Source organism: Mustela lutreola, chromosome 1 (genome assembly GCF_030435805.1).
Source record: "Mustela lutreola isolate mMusLut2 chromosome 1, mMusLut2.pri, whole genome shotgun sequence".
NCBI lineage: Eukaryota > Metazoa > Chordata > Mammalia > Carnivora > Mustelidae > Mustela > Mustela lutreola.
This window is the reverse complement of record NC_081290.1, coordinates 82,164,434-82,183,016: the sequence shown is the minus strand read 5'-3', so window position 1 is coordinate 82,183,016 and position 18,583 is coordinate 82,164,434. Positions and strand designations below refer to the sequence as shown.

The 18,583-nt window shown below is 34.7% G+C and overlaps 1 protein-coding gene across 4 annotated transcripts in view; it reads right to left on the bottom strand.

Annotated features, from left to right (window-relative positions):
* Positions 1-405: 405 nt before the first annotated feature.
* SCLT1 (sodium channel and clathrin linker 1) overlaps positions 406-18,583 on the bottom strand; it is a 190,038-nt gene continuing 171,860 nt past the window's right edge. For all 4 annotated transcript variants that reach the window (XM_059168760.1, XM_059168770.1, XM_059168777.1 and 1 more), the window contains 3 exons: positions 8,150-8,228; positions 5,153-5,248; positions 406-949 (listed from right to left, as the gene is read on the bottom strand). In XM_059168760.1, the coding sequence (XP_059024743.1) occupies positions 887-949; positions 5,153-5,248; positions 8,150-8,228 (238 nt within the window). In that variant the 3' untranslated portion in view covers positions 406-886. The remainder of the gene's footprint in view (positions 950-5,152; positions 5,249-8,149; positions 8,229-18,583) is intronic.

The window sequence follows — 18,583 nt, the reverse complement described above, 5'->3', positions numbered from 1 at the left end:
TCCTAAGCTTCTGACTGATGGCTGCTTGAATATTCACACATGCAGGTTTTCATGTCACTTCAAATTCAACTCATTATCTTTTATATGGACTACTACAATAGTTTCCTAACTTGTTAACCAGATGCAAACTTTCCTGCACTTGTCACTGGAAAGCAGGGTGTCCCAAGTTCAAACCAGGAGCAGCAAATAGCTAACTATGTGGATCTGTGAAAGTCAACTAGACTGCAATAGTTTAATGCCCATGCATTCTCAGACTTAAAGATTCCATTTGATTAGTACTGCTTTGAGTAAGAGAGCAAAATAAAAAACAAAACCTCCCATTCTTAAATATCTGATAAATACTGGAAATCATATAAATTGAAAATGAATCACTACAATTATACATTAAAATACATCACAGCATCATTTTAGAAAGTGCATAATTTATTACATTTATGAGTTTATAATAAAATGGATACTTGGGAACTTAAAAAAATGAGTTACGAGTAACAATTAGATGTGAAATTCTCAAATCATGGAACCTGAAATATTAGAATTCTACCATTGTCTTAAAAAATCTCTTTCTCATGATTAGTATAGCTTGAAAATTATTACGGTCTTCCAAGGGAAGAAAGGGGGAATTGAAAAACAGACATGTTGATGAAGGCAATGAATTCTTCTCAGCTGGCTTTATTCTCCACTGAAGCTCAATATAAGGTTATCTTTTCTTTACTTACAGGAAGCTGCCACTGTTCTGTTTTCCAATAACCCTCAAAACAGAATGGAAAATGCTTATGCAAAATGGCACAAGCCTTAACCATTCTCTGCAGGTTTTTACCATTTCAATACACTTCTAGTCCAACAGCTTTCCCAATTCTAAAGTTCTGCGAGTGAGCTATGAATATTTTTAAATATTTTCCAGATTCATCATGGAGGCTGCTTTTCTTCTCTGCACTGTAATCACACTGAGCTGCAATTAAAATAGACAATCAGTAAGTAGTTACTTTTTCTATGAAAATCTTATACTAATACAAAGTATAATGCATCAAAACTTAACAATTATTGAAAATAATCTTACTGGAGGGGGTCCTATAAGAGGTCATTTTTGGTGTTCATGTCTGTTTTACACTTGTAATACCCATATTACACTAGAGACATGCATGTCAAATATGACATTCCATAGCTAAGAGTGATATATAGTACTTAGAATTCCAAAGCATATTTCAGTAATACAAACCATCTAAATAAAAAGTTAACTAGAAAAGTGAGTAAAATACAAACTAAGTGTGATCAAGCACAACACTAGGTTGGTAATAAGATGATGACAGATCATAATAAGAACGCTCTAATACATAAATAGTCTTCAAATATCAATTGGAGTTGATATTATATACACAAAGTAAAAAAAAATCCAATAGTACAATAGAGTATGCATTATAAAGAAGATTTCTCACTGCTGTTCTTCATTCTATAGCCCTCTTTCCAGATACAACCACTATTTCCATTTTCTAAGTATATTTCTAGAAATACATTCTAAATGAGAATAGATAACATATATTTCCTCACCTCTTTTTATTTTAAAAATGATAAAGTACTGTACATATTTTTCACCTTTTTTTTCCTTCCAAATGATCTACTGTACCAATGACTCCATGTGAGACCTACTTTATTCTCCTTAACAGCAGCAAACCTTCCCTGTATGGATATGCCATAATTTAACTGGCTTCCTATTGATGGGCATTTAGATGGCTTTTAATCTTTTAAAATTATAGGCATTGCTGCAATTAGTATTTTGACATGCTTCTCTGCACAGACTTGCCCAGGTGCAAGTACACCAGCTGCAGAATAAATTCTTAGAACGACTGGGTCAAAGGTGATAAACATCATAATTTTTTGAAAGATACTGCCAAACCATGGCTCCAAGAAATTGCGCCAACATACATTTACATCTGCGATGTGTGCAAGTGCGAGCATAATGTATTATCAGACTTCATGATCTGACATGATCGTGAAATGGTGAAAAATAGTATGTGATTATGGTTTAAGCCTGTGTTTGTCTTATGGGTGAGGATGAGCACCTTTTCAAATGTTTAAAAGCCATCTGTCTTTTCTGTGAATATTTTTTATTCTTTTCTATTGTACTGTTGCACTTTTTTTGTTGACTTACCCATTCTTTACATACATGTTAAGAATATTACTTTTGTCTCATGTTTTGCAGGTATTTTTCTCAGTTTGTTATTGACTTTATGACTTTAAAAATGCAGACACCTGAAATTTTACATGTTCACATTTATTAATTTCTTTTCATAGTTCCTGGGTTTTGTGTTCTTGCATAAAAAGGCTTCACCACATTGATTTTAATGTCAAAAGAATATAGTATGGCTTTCAGTGGTTTAGACTAATACACTTAGAACATATAACTATAGTCCAAAGATGGAGGAAGACTGTACAGAAAAAGTTGATCAGAGCAGCACATTCAGAGCATGGAGGACTTGGTACAATGCAGGGCTCATGTATGATGCTGGGCTATACTGGTATGTTTGACATGCACATCAGAGGAAATAATAATCTTCTAACTCCACTCCTTCCTTTCATTAAGTATCAGGCCCTTAGCAAGAGAGTCTTTCTAATAGCAATTTTCAGTTTTTAAAGGAAGATGGGAAAATTAGAAAGAATTCAGAGAAAGCAAAGATAAGGATTTAAAAAAACTGAATGTATGTCTAATAGAGAAAATTTATAACTTGGACTCATTTAGGATAGAAAAAAAATTAACTCCATGGAATGATTCCTTTTTGTGGATGGGGAGAATGCTGAATGATTACTTTTCATCTTTAAATGTAAACAAGATGGAGGAGAAAAGCTTAAGGAAAAACCAGTAAAGTGGTTACTGACACGACATAAAAAAAAAGACTCACAAAGAGAATGGTGAAATCTTTGTCATCAGAGAGTTTAAGTAACAGGAGAAAAACATCAGTGTTGGGTTTACTTCTGTCAGGAGGGAGACTAAACGAGATGCCAAGTGGGTTATTCAATTAAGGTTCTATAATTGTTTCCTTTTATATAGAAATCAAGGTAGTTGATTTTAAGTAGGAATTTTTTTTACCCAAGTCCTTAAAAAAGGTACACTTGAAGCTCCAAAGATTGTGATGTAGAGATTTAACTTGTTATATAACTAAGTATTTACTAACAACTTAATGATTATGCTAAGTGCTTATATGTATTAATTCCTTTGATTTTTCAGTAAGTCTATAAGGGAGGTGTATTCTATATCAAACATGAAGACACTGAGGCTTAGAAAAGTTGAAATTGCCCCAAATCACATGGCTACTTAATGGCCCCAGGCTATGTGCCTGACACCAAAACATACACTTTTAAGATACTTCCCAGTATACCTTGGCTCATGTTAACTTATAATCTAAGTGAATGAATGCTTTCTTGAATGATAAACTACTTAATTAATTCATAATTTAATAAGATAAGTTTATTTGATAAAGCTATATTTACTTTCAAGAGGGAGGGGAACAGAAGGGCAAATTACTGGATTTTCTTTAACTGCCATGCATTGTTCATATCAGAGGTAGATTTCAAAAACTCTATAAATATCACACACGTAAACTGAATTCAGTAGAGCTCTTGTACTATGTATGAAGTACTGTTATAGCTACGCATATTAATTTTGATTGAAACAGTACATTTATTTAATGTACATGTATTTAATAAGGTAGTAACATGGTTTCTTTGCCTGCCTATCTATATCTATCCATCTGTCTATCTAAACTGTTTCCAGACTATCTTTGTAATTGCCAGATGATCTCACACTGTTCCTAATAGGAGGGAGGGACTATTGCTCCCACTTTAGAATAAATGGCCCATTGACTTTATATGATATGTGTATATTATGAGTAATTACCCCCTTCGTATTTTATTGATGTTATGCATTTTCTACTCTATTTCCCATTGGAAAACTTCTATATAGTATTTTAAATTTATATGGTTATATACAAATGTGCATTAAATGAACTTAACCTATAAGTCATTTTTCCCATTTAAAAACTACAATATGTGCTTTGGTGAGTGCTGTGAAGTGTGTAAACCTGGTGATTCACAGACCTGTACCCCTGGGGATAAAAATATATGTTTATAAAAAATAAAAAATTTAAAAAAAAACTACAATAAAAAAAGTACAATTTCAAATATAAAAATAAAAATAAAGGATGATTTCAAATATTATATCCAAAGCAATGTTTTCTACTTCCAAATCTGTCATTGATCATGGCTAGACAGAACAAAATTCTAGAGCAGTGCTGTCCAGAATAACTTTTTGTGATCATAGAGTTCTATTTATGCTGTCCAATATGAGAACCATAGTTATATATGGCTACTGAGCACCAGAATGCCAGCCAGTGTGGGGTGCCTGGGTGGCTCATTTGGTTAGACATTTGACTTTTGATTTTGGCTCAGGTCATGTTCTCAGGGTTGTGGGATCAAACCCTTCATTGGGTTCTCCACAGCATGGAGTCTGCTTGAGATTCTCTCCTTCTCCCTCTGCCCCTCCTCCGACTCGCATGTGCACTCTCCCTCTCTCTCAAATAAACAGATCTTAATCTAGAAAGAAAGAAAGAAAGAAAGAAAGAAAGAAAGAAAGAAAGAAAGAAAGAAATAAATCAATCAATCCAGTCAGGGTAATAAGGATTTCAAATTTTAATTTACTTAATTTTAATAATTAAATTTGAAGTACTGCTTATGGCTAGTGGCTATCATATTGGACAGCACAGTTCTAGATTTAGGTGTCAATTTAGGAGACTCATGTTGATTTCATCTTTTTTTTTTTTAAAGATTTTATTTATTTGTTTGACAGACAGAGATCACAAGTAGGCAGAGAGAGGAAGGAAGGGAAGCAGGCTCCCCACTGAGCAGACATCCCCATGTGGGGCTCGATCCCAGGATCCTGGGATCATGACCTGAGCCGAAGGTAGAGGCTTTAACCCACTGAGCCACCCAGGCACCCCTTGATTTCTTTTTTTAATGTTTACTTTTTCAACCTCAGATATTAGAGATACTAATTTTAAATAGTTTAATCAAGTAAAAATAAAACTTTGAGTTCTCTGGGAACTTTTCTTATCTATGATCTACTCAGACTATTTACTCTAGGGATAATAAGGAAGCTCCCTACCTGCTGGGAAGCTGAAGCCGCTCTCTGTTCTGCCTGACTTAGACGCCTTTGAAGTCTGTTGGCTTTTTCTTGATGCTCTAGAATTAGTTTTTCATTCTGTTATAGGGAAATATAAAACAAACAAGTTAGAAATCCATAAGTGACACAAAAAGCTTTTGTAGAATAATCAGTGAAAAATCTGAATATCACTTTACTTCTTATAAAATGCAAGGATAATCTATCTCCAAATTTACATTTTTTCAAATTATGAACTTCAAATTTCAAAACTGGTTTCACACTTTAACTACATTGCCCCTCCCCAACCTATGTTTCCAAAGAAAGTGAATTAAATCTAAAATCAAAGTGAATCAGAAATTAAGACCAAGGGGCACCTAGGTGGCTCAGTGGGTTAAACCTCTGCTTTTGGCTCAGGTCATGCCTTCAGTGTCCTGGGATCAAGCCCCACATCGGGCTCTCTGCTCAGCAGTGAGCCTGCTTCCCCCCCTCTGCCTACTTGTAATCTCTCTGTCAAATAAATGAATAAAATCTTAAAAAAGAAAGAAAGAAAAAAAAAAGACCAAGATTTTCAATATTTGATATTAATCTTGAGATGCTAGCTCACTATTTCAGAATCATTGGGAATATGAAAACATAGACTGCTGGGCCTCAAAACCAGAGCTTCAGCAGGACGGGATGAATTTTGAGAATCAGCACTCTTACTGAGTTCTAACTTAGGTGGTATTAATGTTTGGTAGTGATTCAGAACCACTATGTGAGAGCAAGCTTCTAGAGAAATTGTGATGGTGCCACTATTAAAGTGCAAAGAACAGAAAATATTCATTCTAGAAGTCTTGATTTTTAAGGAAATAGACTTGTATTAAATGATTTGTATGTTAAAAGTGTTACTCCAAGGAGGAAGAATTCTGTTTTCACATGCTCCCCAATACATGGGGAGGGCACGTAGAGGGCATGAGGGCCATTAATAGAGTTATTAGGCATTGGTATGGATTGAAATATGTCCCTAAAAAAGGATGTTGAAGTCTTAACCCCCAGTACTTGTGAATGCATTCCTTATTTGGAAATAGGGTCTTTGCTGATAATTAAGGTAAGATGAGGTTTTAGGGTGGATCCTAATCCATTATGCCTAGTCCCTTCATAAAAAGGGGAAATTTGGCCATAGAGACTGACATGGACAAAGGGAAGGCCACATGAAGATACAGGAAAAATACCATCTACAAACCAAGGGACGCATGAGGCCACCAGAGGCAGGGGAGAGAGGCATGGAACAGATTCTCCCTCAGACGAAACCAATCTTGTTGACTTTTTGATTTGACTTCTGGCCTCCAGAATTGTCAGACAATAAATTTCTGTTGCTTAAATCACCAAGTTTGTAATACTTTGTTAGAGTAGCCTCAGGAAACTACACAGACATCATGAATATAAATCTGTCACAATATGCTGTCATGCAGACAGGATCAAAGAAACTATCAATTATAAAATATATTCGTCCTCTTCATATTACTAGCCTGAAAAAAGTTTTTGTACAACTAGAATGTGGTTTTCTGGCACTTGTCTGAATTGAGAGGATAACACCAGTTTAATTAGAAATAGAAAGAAAAGGGCGCCTGGGTGGCTCAGTTGGTTGAGCGACTGCCTTCGGCTCAGGTCATGATCCCGGACTTCCAGGATCAAGTCCCGCATCAGGCTCCCAGCTCCTTGGTGAGTCTGCTTATCCCTCTGACCTTCTCCTCTTTCATGCTCTCTCTCGCTCATTCTCTCTCAAATAAATAAATAAAATTAAAAAAAAAAAAGAAATAGTAAGAAAAACACACTTTCTATGAAGAACTAGATAGTTCCCAGGTCCTAACATATAAGTGATAACAGTGAATGTCAGGCATAGTAATATAAAATACTGAAATAACAACATACTGTTAAAATGAGCTTATTATATTTCTTATTGTACCCAATAGCAAAATTAAATTTTATGAAGAGAGCTATATTGGCTGTTTCAATTTGCCAAGATATTTAAATAAGTAGTCTTAAATTTAAAAGGGGGAAATCCCATCATTTATAATTATCATTTTCATAGGTACCATCAGACTACATACAATATGCATTTTTCTGTGCTACTACCATAATGGTTAAGGAACATTCCAGGTTAGGTAAATCATAATATTTGCAACTGTTCTTTTTCAACTGATCATTTTGATTGCTTTTGATCTTCCAATATTATTAACATTATTGTATTGAGTATCTACCTTTAAATTTTTTCTTATTTTCAATTATTTCCTTAAGTACAGATTCCTGGAAGTTTTGAAAACTACAATGAGTATTTTAAGAGTTACTGTTTGCATTCTAAATAGCTCATACCAAGTTATAATGCTTTGAAAATTAAGAATAATGATTTCATTACGGCTTCTATAGATGGCCACAAAAATATAGCCTATTAATGAAATTCCAACAAATACATAGGAAGTTAGAAGATCAAATGAAGAACTAGAATTCTAGAAAGCTCTAATCATAATCTAGAAACTGTTAACTTTTTTTTTTAAAGATTCAAGGAGAAAAATGATGAGCTCTTGCTGCATTTAGTTCTAAGCATTAATCTGAAGGAGTATTTTAATATATTCCAGTAGACAAAAGTAATTTCTACGTATCTTATGTGTTGAAATAAAACAAAATACAAGGAATGGGCTAAAAAATATAATCTTAGACATGCTTAGAAATGAAGGGGATCTTAACACATTTTCTGCAATACAGCATGTTACAATGGTGAGACTGAAATAAGAACTCTACCTTTTGTCTTTTATATATGATAAATGACTGACTTTCAAAGCTTTTATTCACATTATAAAATGTGGACTTTTAGGGTTATGGATGATTTTTCTACAAAGAGTACTCACCTCTGTATGGTCATCTCCAAGTTGAGAATTAATTTGGAGTTGGCTCAGGTAAAATTCTATAACATGTGTATTGAGCTGCAGCAGAAAGTACTTCCCGGGAGAGTCATTATCTTACCTCAACTACCTTTTCATTTGCCATTTCCAGCTGAGAAAGCAGCTCTTGGGTATGAAGTTTCTGTCGACTCAGCTCACTCCTATTAATCAAGAGACAGCCCCCCACCCCAAGCCATTAATATCATTGTTCAAAAATCTAACAAAATAGAATCATTTTTAATGAGATATATGTTTATGTTTTAAACAAAAATACCTTATGTGCAAAATAGTCTCTTTTTAATAACCCATATTTTAAAGAGCTCATTTTTTTTATGACATGCTCATGTATTCTGGAGATGTGTACATCTCTATACAACAATGTGAATACACTGGACACAACTGAACTATATACTAAAAAAAGATTAAGATGGTAAATCTCATGTGTATTTTATTGCAACTATAAAAATGTTAAATTTTATGTAAATTTTACCACACAAAAAAAGCAAAAAACCCACACACACATATGTTCTAAAACCACTCAAGTGTTTTCAATATTATTTTGAGGAATTATTTGGCTTAAAATGTACATTTATTCATATTAAACATATAAAGTATTTGTTACTATAAAATCTCATAAACTATTGTGATTCTTCCCTATAGTATGCATTTTTAAGATTCATATACCGTTTTGTGAGATTAAGAGTCACTTATGGGGCATTCTAAATAGCTCATATTTAGGGTTTGGGCTCAGTGGTTTGGGCTGCTGCCTTCGGCTCAGTGGTTTGGGGTGCTGCCTTCGGCTCGGGTCATGATCTCAGGGTCCTGGGATCGAGTCCCGCATCGGGCTCCCTGCTCCGCAGGAAGCCTGCTTCCCTCTCTCTCTCTCTCTCTGCCTGCCTCTCTGCCTAAATAAATAAATAAAATCTTTAAAAAAAAAAAAAAGAGTCACTTATGGTTTGTCTCCCTCCCAATCCCATCTTGTTTCATTTATTCTTCTACTACCCACTTAAGCCCCCATGTTGCATCACCACTTCCTCATATCAGGGAGATCATATGATAGTTGTCTTTCTCTGCTTGACTTATTTCGCTAAGCATGATACGCTCTAGTTCCATCCATGTTGTCGCAGATGGCAAGACTTCATTTCTTTTGATGGCTGCATAGTATTCCATTGTGTATATATACCACATCTTCTTGATCCATTCATCTGTTGATGGACATCTAGGTTCTTTCCATAGTTTGGCTATTGTGGACATTGCTGCTATAAACATTCGGGTGCACGTGCCCCTTTGGATCACTATGTTTGTATCTTTAGGGTAAATACCCAATAGTGCAATTGCTGGGTCATAGGGCAGTTCTATTTTCAACATTTTGAGGAACCTCCATGCTGTTTTCCAGAGTGGCTGCACCAGCTTGCATTCCCACCAACAGTGTAGGAGGATTCCCCTTTCTCCACGATGGGATTGGGAGGGAGACAAACCATAAGTAACTCTTAATCTCACAAAACAAACTGAGGGTTGCTGGGGGGAGGGGGTTTGGGAGAAGGGGGGTGGGATTATGGACATTGGGGAGGGTATGTGCTTTGGTGAGTGCTGTGAAGTGTGTAAACCTGGCGATTCACAGACCTGTACCCCTGGGGATAAAAATATATGTTTAGAAAAAATAAAAAATTAAAAAAAAATTCATATACCGTGCTTCTTAGAGGAACTCAATTTTTGGAAATTTAAGGTAATACTAATCACTCCAACATCATTTCAGTTGTAGTATATTCAGAACTGGCATTTATGTTTTGGTTGTATATGTGCTATATTTTATACATTCATATCCTTTATGCTTTAATAGATGGATTTATCTTATGCATAGAGCTGGCTGTCTTCTTCCTCTGCTTCTTCTTTTTTTTTTTTTCTAACATATAAGCATTATCTTGCTTTGACCAAAGATAATTTTAAGATTCTCAGGTTAGAAGCAGAAACAGTATAGTTTTCTTTTCTTTTTTTCTTAAGATTTTATTCATTTATTTGTCAGAGAGAGAGCAAGAGAGAGCACAAGCTGGGGAGTGGCAGGCAGAGGGAGCAGCAGGCAGAGAGAGAAGCAGGTTCTCTGCTCAGCAAGGAGCCCAGTGTGGGACTTGATCCCAGGACCCAGGGATCATGAACTGAACCAAAGGTAAACAATTAACCAACTGAGCCACCCAGGCATCCCAGAAACAATGTATCTTAAAAATAATTTTTAAAAAGATCAAATTTCTGAGTATCAAAATACCCAGTTAATTTAGGATTGGTTTTTATCCTTTGACCTTCTGCTTCTTAAATAAATCAGAAGATTAACACTTCTAAAGTAACTTCAGCTTTGAATTTTTTCCAAATGAGCTACACAGCCTAAAAACTTGGTAGCCCCTTAAGTGACCTATATGTATATGAATAATTGTTAAAATCAGCAATTTGCTATAAATATATAGGAGAGAATTAAAAAAGTCACCAACAAATCAATTCCACAAATATTTACTGAACATTATGTGCCAAGACAAGGTATATGGTGGTAATCACATAACTGTTGCCATAATAGAATTACGAGGGAAATGGCTTCATCCATACAAGATATGGTCTACAAGGACACTGAGTAACTACCATTGATTCCATGATAGACAAACCCATATGTTTTATCTTTGCTTTCTGTTAGTGTAATAATAATGTAGAATAAATTACTGTGCTTACTTTCAAGTATTTTGCATAGCTTATAATTACTGCTACAACATAACATAACAAAAGGAAGAAAGGCAAAATGATTGAAGTGGCCAGTCTTCTAGGCCAAATATAATTAAAGGTAAAGCTATGCACATTAGTGCTAATGAGAAATAACCTTTGAGTACTACTGAGATTAAGATGATACAATGATCCCATTTATAAAGTCAGCCAACATTCAGTTTATAATAAAGACCTTTCCAGAAAACACCTACTGCATAATTTGATACCTAAACCATTCACTTACACATTTTACATGATAGTAATAATTTCTGACAAGTACTATTGGATAGTAATAATTTTTCACAAAGTTTAAGACCACAAAGATTCAAATGATTATTTGAATTATTTTTAATCTGTATAAATATGTTGTTGTGTATCAAGCTCTGTAACCCCCAATGGATGGTAAGCAAGTTTGTTATTCATCTTTGTATCCTTAGGATCTGGTACTCAATAGAGCTTGGCAAGTAATAGTGAAGATGATGATGGTGAGAATAACAGCAAACACTTTCATAATGCTTACTATGTGACAGGCACTTCTGGGTGTTTTATTTACATTATTTAGTTTTCATGATAACCCTTCGAGATTCCCAGTTTTACATATGAAAAAATTTGAAAATAGAGAAATTTAAAAATAAAGTTAGGTGACGTAGCTAGCTAATGTGCATAATTTTATATATAGTTCATTGCATGTGATATAAAATCCTAGTCATGCCTACAAAATGTAATTTTGAAATGCATTTGTAAAATGTAATTGATTTACTGCCTTCCCTGTAACCAAAATTTTATAAAATTTAGCAACAAAGGAATATATGCTATATCTGTTAAGAAAACATTAAATGTTTAGTAAACAAATTATTAATGAAACTAATAATTTCATTAATTGAAAATTGATAAGTCATCAAATTCATCAATCTGAGATGCAAGTAGGTTGAGAGTGAGAACGCAAGGCAAGGGTTTCTCATCTGTCATCCACAGATAAACTTTAGGTATGCTCTCAAGCACCCTAAATTACCTGCAAGATTTTGTGTGTACTGTCCTTTCTGGGAAGACAGTCCACAGATTTCCTGAGATTTTTAAGAGGTCTGAGGCTTAAGTAAGGGTAAGGATTTTGTCTGGACTTTCCCTCTAGAATATACAAAGTTTTTTTTAGATCTTCATGTTTTAAAGTATGAGCAAACTGATTGGAGTGTTTTAATGTTAGATGTCTTTCTAACACAAACCACATCCATAATGTATCATCTATAATTATTTCCACTTTTGGCTTCATTAATGTGGTTCAAGCATTTAAGGGCACTTGGCAAGCAATCCAAATACAGAGTTTTCTAGATTTTTACAATATTCCTTCTGTTCTTTCAGGGTTGTTTGTCCAAATGTACTGCAATAGCAAATTCTCCAAAGTATCCAATTTAGTTTTGAAAGACATCATAATTTTTTCTTTCTGTACTCATATATCACTGGTATATTTACTTATATATTTCCAAAACAAATACAACTGGCATAACCTAGTTTGGGAGCAAACAGTGACACTTGTAAAACAAGTGACAGATGACAACATTAGAATGCAGTCGACTAAGGCAAGGGCATTTAGAACACTTTGGACAATTGGTGAGCATTCTTTGCACAGCGATTTACTTCACTGGTTAATGTTGTTTTATGATTATTAAGCAGACACTAGCCAAAGGAGTTTTCTACTGTACCTCGACTTTACTATTGTACCTTATTATCACTTCAAGTTTGCAAAGCAGTTATTATTCTCATCTTCTAAGTAAAGGAGGTAAAACTCAGAGAAGTTATTCAATGTTCCTAATGTTATGACTGAATCAAGACTCAGAGAAGTTATTCAATGTTCCTAAGGTAATGCAATGATTGAATGAAAAAATGGGGTTCGTACCAGGTCTTTAATCAAAATCTTCTCTCAATTAAAGTACACTGCCTTGGGGCACCTGGGTGGGTGGCTCAGTGGGTTAAAGCCTCTGCCTTTGGCTCAGGTCATGATCCCAGGGTCCTGGGATTGAGCCCTGGATCAGGCTCTCTGCTTGGCAGGGAGCCTGCTTCCCCCTCTCTCTCTGCTTCCCTCTCTGCCTACTTGTGATCTCTGTCAAATAAATAAATAAAATCTTAAAAAAATAGTACATTGCCTCATAATTTCAAGAGATATTAGTAAAGTGTATCTGTGGCATCATATAATATTAGACCCAAAAGGCAAAATAAAGATTCTCTCTAAAAAAAACCAATAATCCTAAGTATATGGCAAAATGGTCAGTAATTGTGAAGACTGTGATCTCAATTTTGTATATGGCTTCAAAAGACCTGACTACTAAAAAAAGGAAGGTTTCAAATTTCATTCAGTTAACTAAAAATACCACAGGTTAAAGCAGACATGCCAGCTTTAGATATATAAGAGCACTCTTTGTCATAGTCCCAGGTTTTTTCCTTCCCTATCTGCGCATTCTCCCTAAGTGATCTCATCTATTCCATGACTAAAGAAACACTAATGAGCAACTCAAATGTAGCCTGTCCAAAATGCAAACTATTTCTTATCTCGACCACCCCAGGTTTCCTCCTTGCCAGTAGAAGGCCTCACCATTTACCCAGAGGTTCAAGTCTAAGCCAAGGCTTTTCTTTGACTCCTCCCTTGACTCATTCCCTGTATTTGACATCAAATAAATTTGTCTTACTTCCCTAATAGATTTCATAACTGCCTACTTCTCCCCATTTCAGTTCTAAGCTCTAAGCCACTATCATCTGTTGCCTCAAATACTGTAATAATCTTATATCTGGTCTCCCTGACTCCATTTTTGCCCCTTCCTTAAGTCCATTTTCCACACAATAGCCAAGCTAATCTTTTAAGGATCTAAGGATGCTTAAAATTCTTCAATAATTTTCCACTACTGTACACTGGTCTTTCTCTTAATTTAGTCTTACTTAAATATTTTACTTATAATAAGTAAAAATATTTTACTTAAAATGCCCTAAAAGATTCTCATGATCTGGTCTATGCCTAGTTCCTCAACCTTATACCTTCTCTCTCTACACTCACTATACTTTTTTTTTTTTAAAGATTTTATTTATCATTTGACAGACAGAGATCACAAGTAGGCAAAGAGGCAGGCAGAGAGAGAGCGAGGAGGAAGCAGGCTCCCTGCCAAGCGGAGAGCCTGATGGGGGCTTGATCCCAGGATCCTGAGATCATGACCTGAGCTAAAGGCAGAGGCTTAACCCACGGAGCCACCCAGGTGCCCCAAGACTCACTATACTTTAATTACATGGATTTATTTCTTCATAATACGGGAGCTTCATACTTGTTATTCTTTATTGGCCTGAAATATTTCCCTGGCTTTCTTGTATAGTTGATTTATTTCTATCATTCAGACTATGCTGAAGGGAAGAGCTTCCACTCCAAATGTGCTTCAATTCTGAACATCACTGGCATGTATAATAACTGAGAAGTATGGTTGAAACAAAGTTTTCCCTATAATGCATGAGTTTCTTTGAAAACACCATGTATACTTAAAAAAAGAGAAGTTATGGTTCTTTAAGGAATGGGAGCTTGAAATTTGGGCCAACATCTTAGACATTATCGTCAATTACTGTAATTGCTCAGATAATTCTGTTATTATTGAGGCACAATTTAAGGTAAGAATAGCTATGTATATTTTGGTTGATATAGCATAAGGGAAATTTCCTCAATGCTTGAAATCCTTTAGTGATGACTAAAGATTAAATCACATAAGCCTCTATTCTATATTATACTAGAGAATTAAAAACAAAAGGTGTACTATTCGTTTCAAGGAAATGATGGATCTGCCAGCTGTAGAAAGTGCTTTCTTTGAAACTCTCTTATGACAAATTAACATAGCATGTGCCAGATGTTTTTTTCTGTTGAATTATACTGTAATATGCTTCAGTTACTTTTAGTAATTATGCATTTTGTAATCTGCCAGTACCTGCAGCTGCCTCTCATTCTATTAAAAAAAAAAAAAAAAAAAAAAAAAAGCAGTTACGGCAGCCAAACATTACAGATATATAGCCAAGAATAATGTTTTAGAGACTGAAGAAAATTCCATAGGCTAAAATGCTGTGTGTTCATATTAAATATATATGTTTATATAAGTATTTATATATCAATAAAATCGTACTGAATGTACAGTATGTATATGAATGGACAATATGTAATATTTTCATCAGAAAAATAATTTTCTTTAGATAATACTACATGCCATAAATTAATTAGTTAATTAATTAGTTAAATACAATTTTATTGGTCAACTATATGCCAGGCAAGATGTTAGCTTATGGTCTTATAGAAGAAAATAGATACTAAACAAAAAAACAAACAAACAACAACAAAACTTGAAAAAAAAAAGAATAGATGCAAATAGGAAGTTCAGTAAGTGTCATAAAGAATGAGCAGAACGGTATGGGTGTGAAATAAAAGGAAAGACTTGATCTGTCAGGGGAATTAAAAATATTTTATAAAAAATAATACTTGAGTTGGGTCTAGAGGGAAGAAAATTTTTTTCAGATGGGAGTTGGGAAAGGACATCCCTACAAAGAAATAGCATGTACAGACTACTTTCCTTCATATTTCACATCCAATCCATCAGCACTTTCTAAAAAAAAAATTCCTAACAAATTCACCTTTGTTTTTCTTCTTAGTCTAAGCCACCATTAACTCATAATAAGAACCTTGTAGAAGCTTTCTAAGATTTTTTTTTTTAATTTTTATTTATTTATTTAGTTAGTTATTTTTATAAACGTACAATATATTTTTATCCCCAGGGGTACAGGTCTGTGAATCGCCAGGTTTACACACTTCACAGCACTCACCAAAGCACATACCCTCCCCAATGTCCACCCCCCTTCTCCCAACCCCCCTCCCCCCAGCAACCTTCAGTTTGTTTTGTGAGATTAAGAGTTACTTATGGTTTGTCTCTGAAGCCTTCTAAGTTTCCCCCCAGCTTTATTATTCACTCTCATTTTCCACATAAAAGCCAGAGTAATCTTAAAAAAAACAGATCAGGTAACTTTTTTCAAAACTGACCACTGCCAATTCACATTTAAAACCCTTTAACATGGCTAATAAAAACCTACAAGATCAGGTTCCTGTCTAAAGCAGAGACAACGTTCACTAAACATTCTGTTTGTTCCATATACATTTCCTAGACTCTTATGCAGTTAGACTGGGTCCTTATGACTAGTTTGGCCAATGAGGGTAAAAGGAAATGATGTGTATCACTTCAGAGTTGAGTTAGTTAAGCGCCAGTGTTCTTCCATCCCTCGCTTTCCCTGTTTCAGTGATTTCAGGAAACCACATGTTCAAGATGGTGGAACGTCTACCAGCAGAGCCTTTCTGCAAAACTGTCTGATATGTATAGTATGAGCAAGAAAACCTTTGTTGTATTAAGTCTATGAGATGTCAGGGTTTGTTTGCTGTGGTGGCTGACAATACTTAATGTATCTCCCAAATCTGTCACTATTGCCTTTATTTTGCATACTATTTCTTTCACTTCAAACATACCAAGTTTATTCCTGCCTTGGGGTCTTTGCACTAACTGTTCTCTTTGCTCACTACTTGATCTCTTTTCTTTCTCCTGATGTTTAAATGACAGGATCCTCTTTGTCATTAGATTATCTTAAGATTTATTTTCTCATAGTATCCTCCTTGTCTACCATTTTCAGGTACCCACCCATTCATCATCACACTTACTGATTTCAATTTCTTACATACTACTTATTATCTGATTTTAAGCATGCACACACACACACTTATACACACGCAGTAATTCTACTTTCCCATCAATAATCTACTATCTTTAAACAAAACAAAACAAAACTGTATCATCAGTACTTAAAGAACAGGCCATTCAATAAATATGTGATGAGTGAGTAGAGTGCAGACTAGGAGCTGTAAAAGGGCTGGCTGAACACGTTGGGTTTATTGAAGTGGGTGTTTGGTGTGGCTGGAGCACAAGGAACATGAAGGATTGAGGTAGACAGGCAGATTTCTGATAGGAACATGGAGAAAACACTATAAAAGACCTATAGGCAATAGTAAAGCAGAAGGCTTTAAGTAGGCAGTGCCAGAATCATAATTGCTTTTCAGGAAAATAATTCTGATAGCAGTATGAAAGATGGAATAGAGCAGAATAAAACGCCTGGCAGAGAAACCAGAGGGAAAGAAGCTGCTTTAACAGTCATGATTAAAGATGCGAAGGATCTGACAGGTGGCAGGACAAATATATTAACACGTTTACATATATGCAAGTATTTCTTCGGACAGATTCCTGTACCTGGAATTTCAAAAGCATCTGTACAGTTTAAGTCTGTTAGATACTGCCACATTACCTTATAAAAAGGCACTCCCACCAATAATGCACACCTTTCCTGTTTCTTCATGTATTTGCAGACATTGCATAAGAATTCTTTTACATTTTTGTCAATTTGCTGGGTAAAATTATTGTTTAAATTTGCATTTCTTCAGCAAATAGTGTGACTGAACCTGATCTGCTCAGTTTAAAGGTGCTTTGTATTTCTGCTTTTATGAGCTGCCAGTTCACATACTTTGTCCATCTTTTTATTGGTTGTTAAACCTTTTCTTTTTTTTAAAATCTTTTTCTTAATTATGGAATTCTTCAAGTCTGCATATTAGTCTTTTATTTTTGTCATTTGTCTTTTATCTTTGTTTAGTACCTTTCTTCACATAAAAGTTTAATTTTTATGGTTAAATCAATTAATCAATAGTTTCCTTTTTTGTATTCTGGATTTTGTGTTTTATTTAGAAAGAACTTTCCATTCCAAGATATAAAAATAATCCTATTTCTTCTAATACAGTTTTATTTAGCTTGTTAATCCACCTATAATTTACCATATTCTAAATGATTTAAAATTTTTCAACATCATTTTTTCACTATTGATTTGAAATGGCATATTATCGTGACCAAAATTTCTGTTCAAACTATCTATCCCTGTGTAAATACTACCACACAGCTTTACATATTTTAATATGTGGTAGGATAACTCTCATCTCACTTTTTTCCTATAGAAGTTTTTGATTTAGGGCGCCTGGGTAGCTCGTCAGTTAAGTGTCTGCCTTTGGCTCAGGTCACAATCCCAGGGTCTTAGGATCGAGCCCCGCATTGGGCTCCCTGCTCGGTGGAGAGTCTGCTTCTCCCTGCAGATGCCCCAGTTGTGCTATCTCTGTGTCTAATAAATAAATAAATAAATAATAAAAAAATAAATTAAAAAAAATCTTTAAAAAATGTTTTTGATTTAACCTATAAAAATAACAGGGTCTCATTCTAGTAAGATTATTACAGATATAGGACTTACAAACATTATACATTAATAATAACTATTAAACTTATTTCCTCTTGGAAGCTCAAAATTCCATATTACATATATTTCAAGATAAAAGAGAAACTAAGAGGGAATAATTATAGATGAATTAATAAAATTTTACAAATTAAAGCAAACTTCAAACTGAAAGAAGATACCACAGAGGAGCTCAGACTTTTTTTTTTTTTAAGATTTTATTTATTTATTTGACAGACAGAGATCACAAGTAGGTAGAGAGGCAGGCAGAGAGAGAGGAAGGAAAGCAGGATCCCTGCTAAGCAGAGAGCCCAATGCAGGGCTCGATCACAGGACCCTGGGATCATGACCTGAGCCTAAGGCAGAGGCCTTAATCCCCTGAGCCACCCAGGCACCCCAGAGCTCAGATCTTTAAAAAGCTTTTATAGTAGCTTATACTAGTCTCTCAAAAGAGACTAAG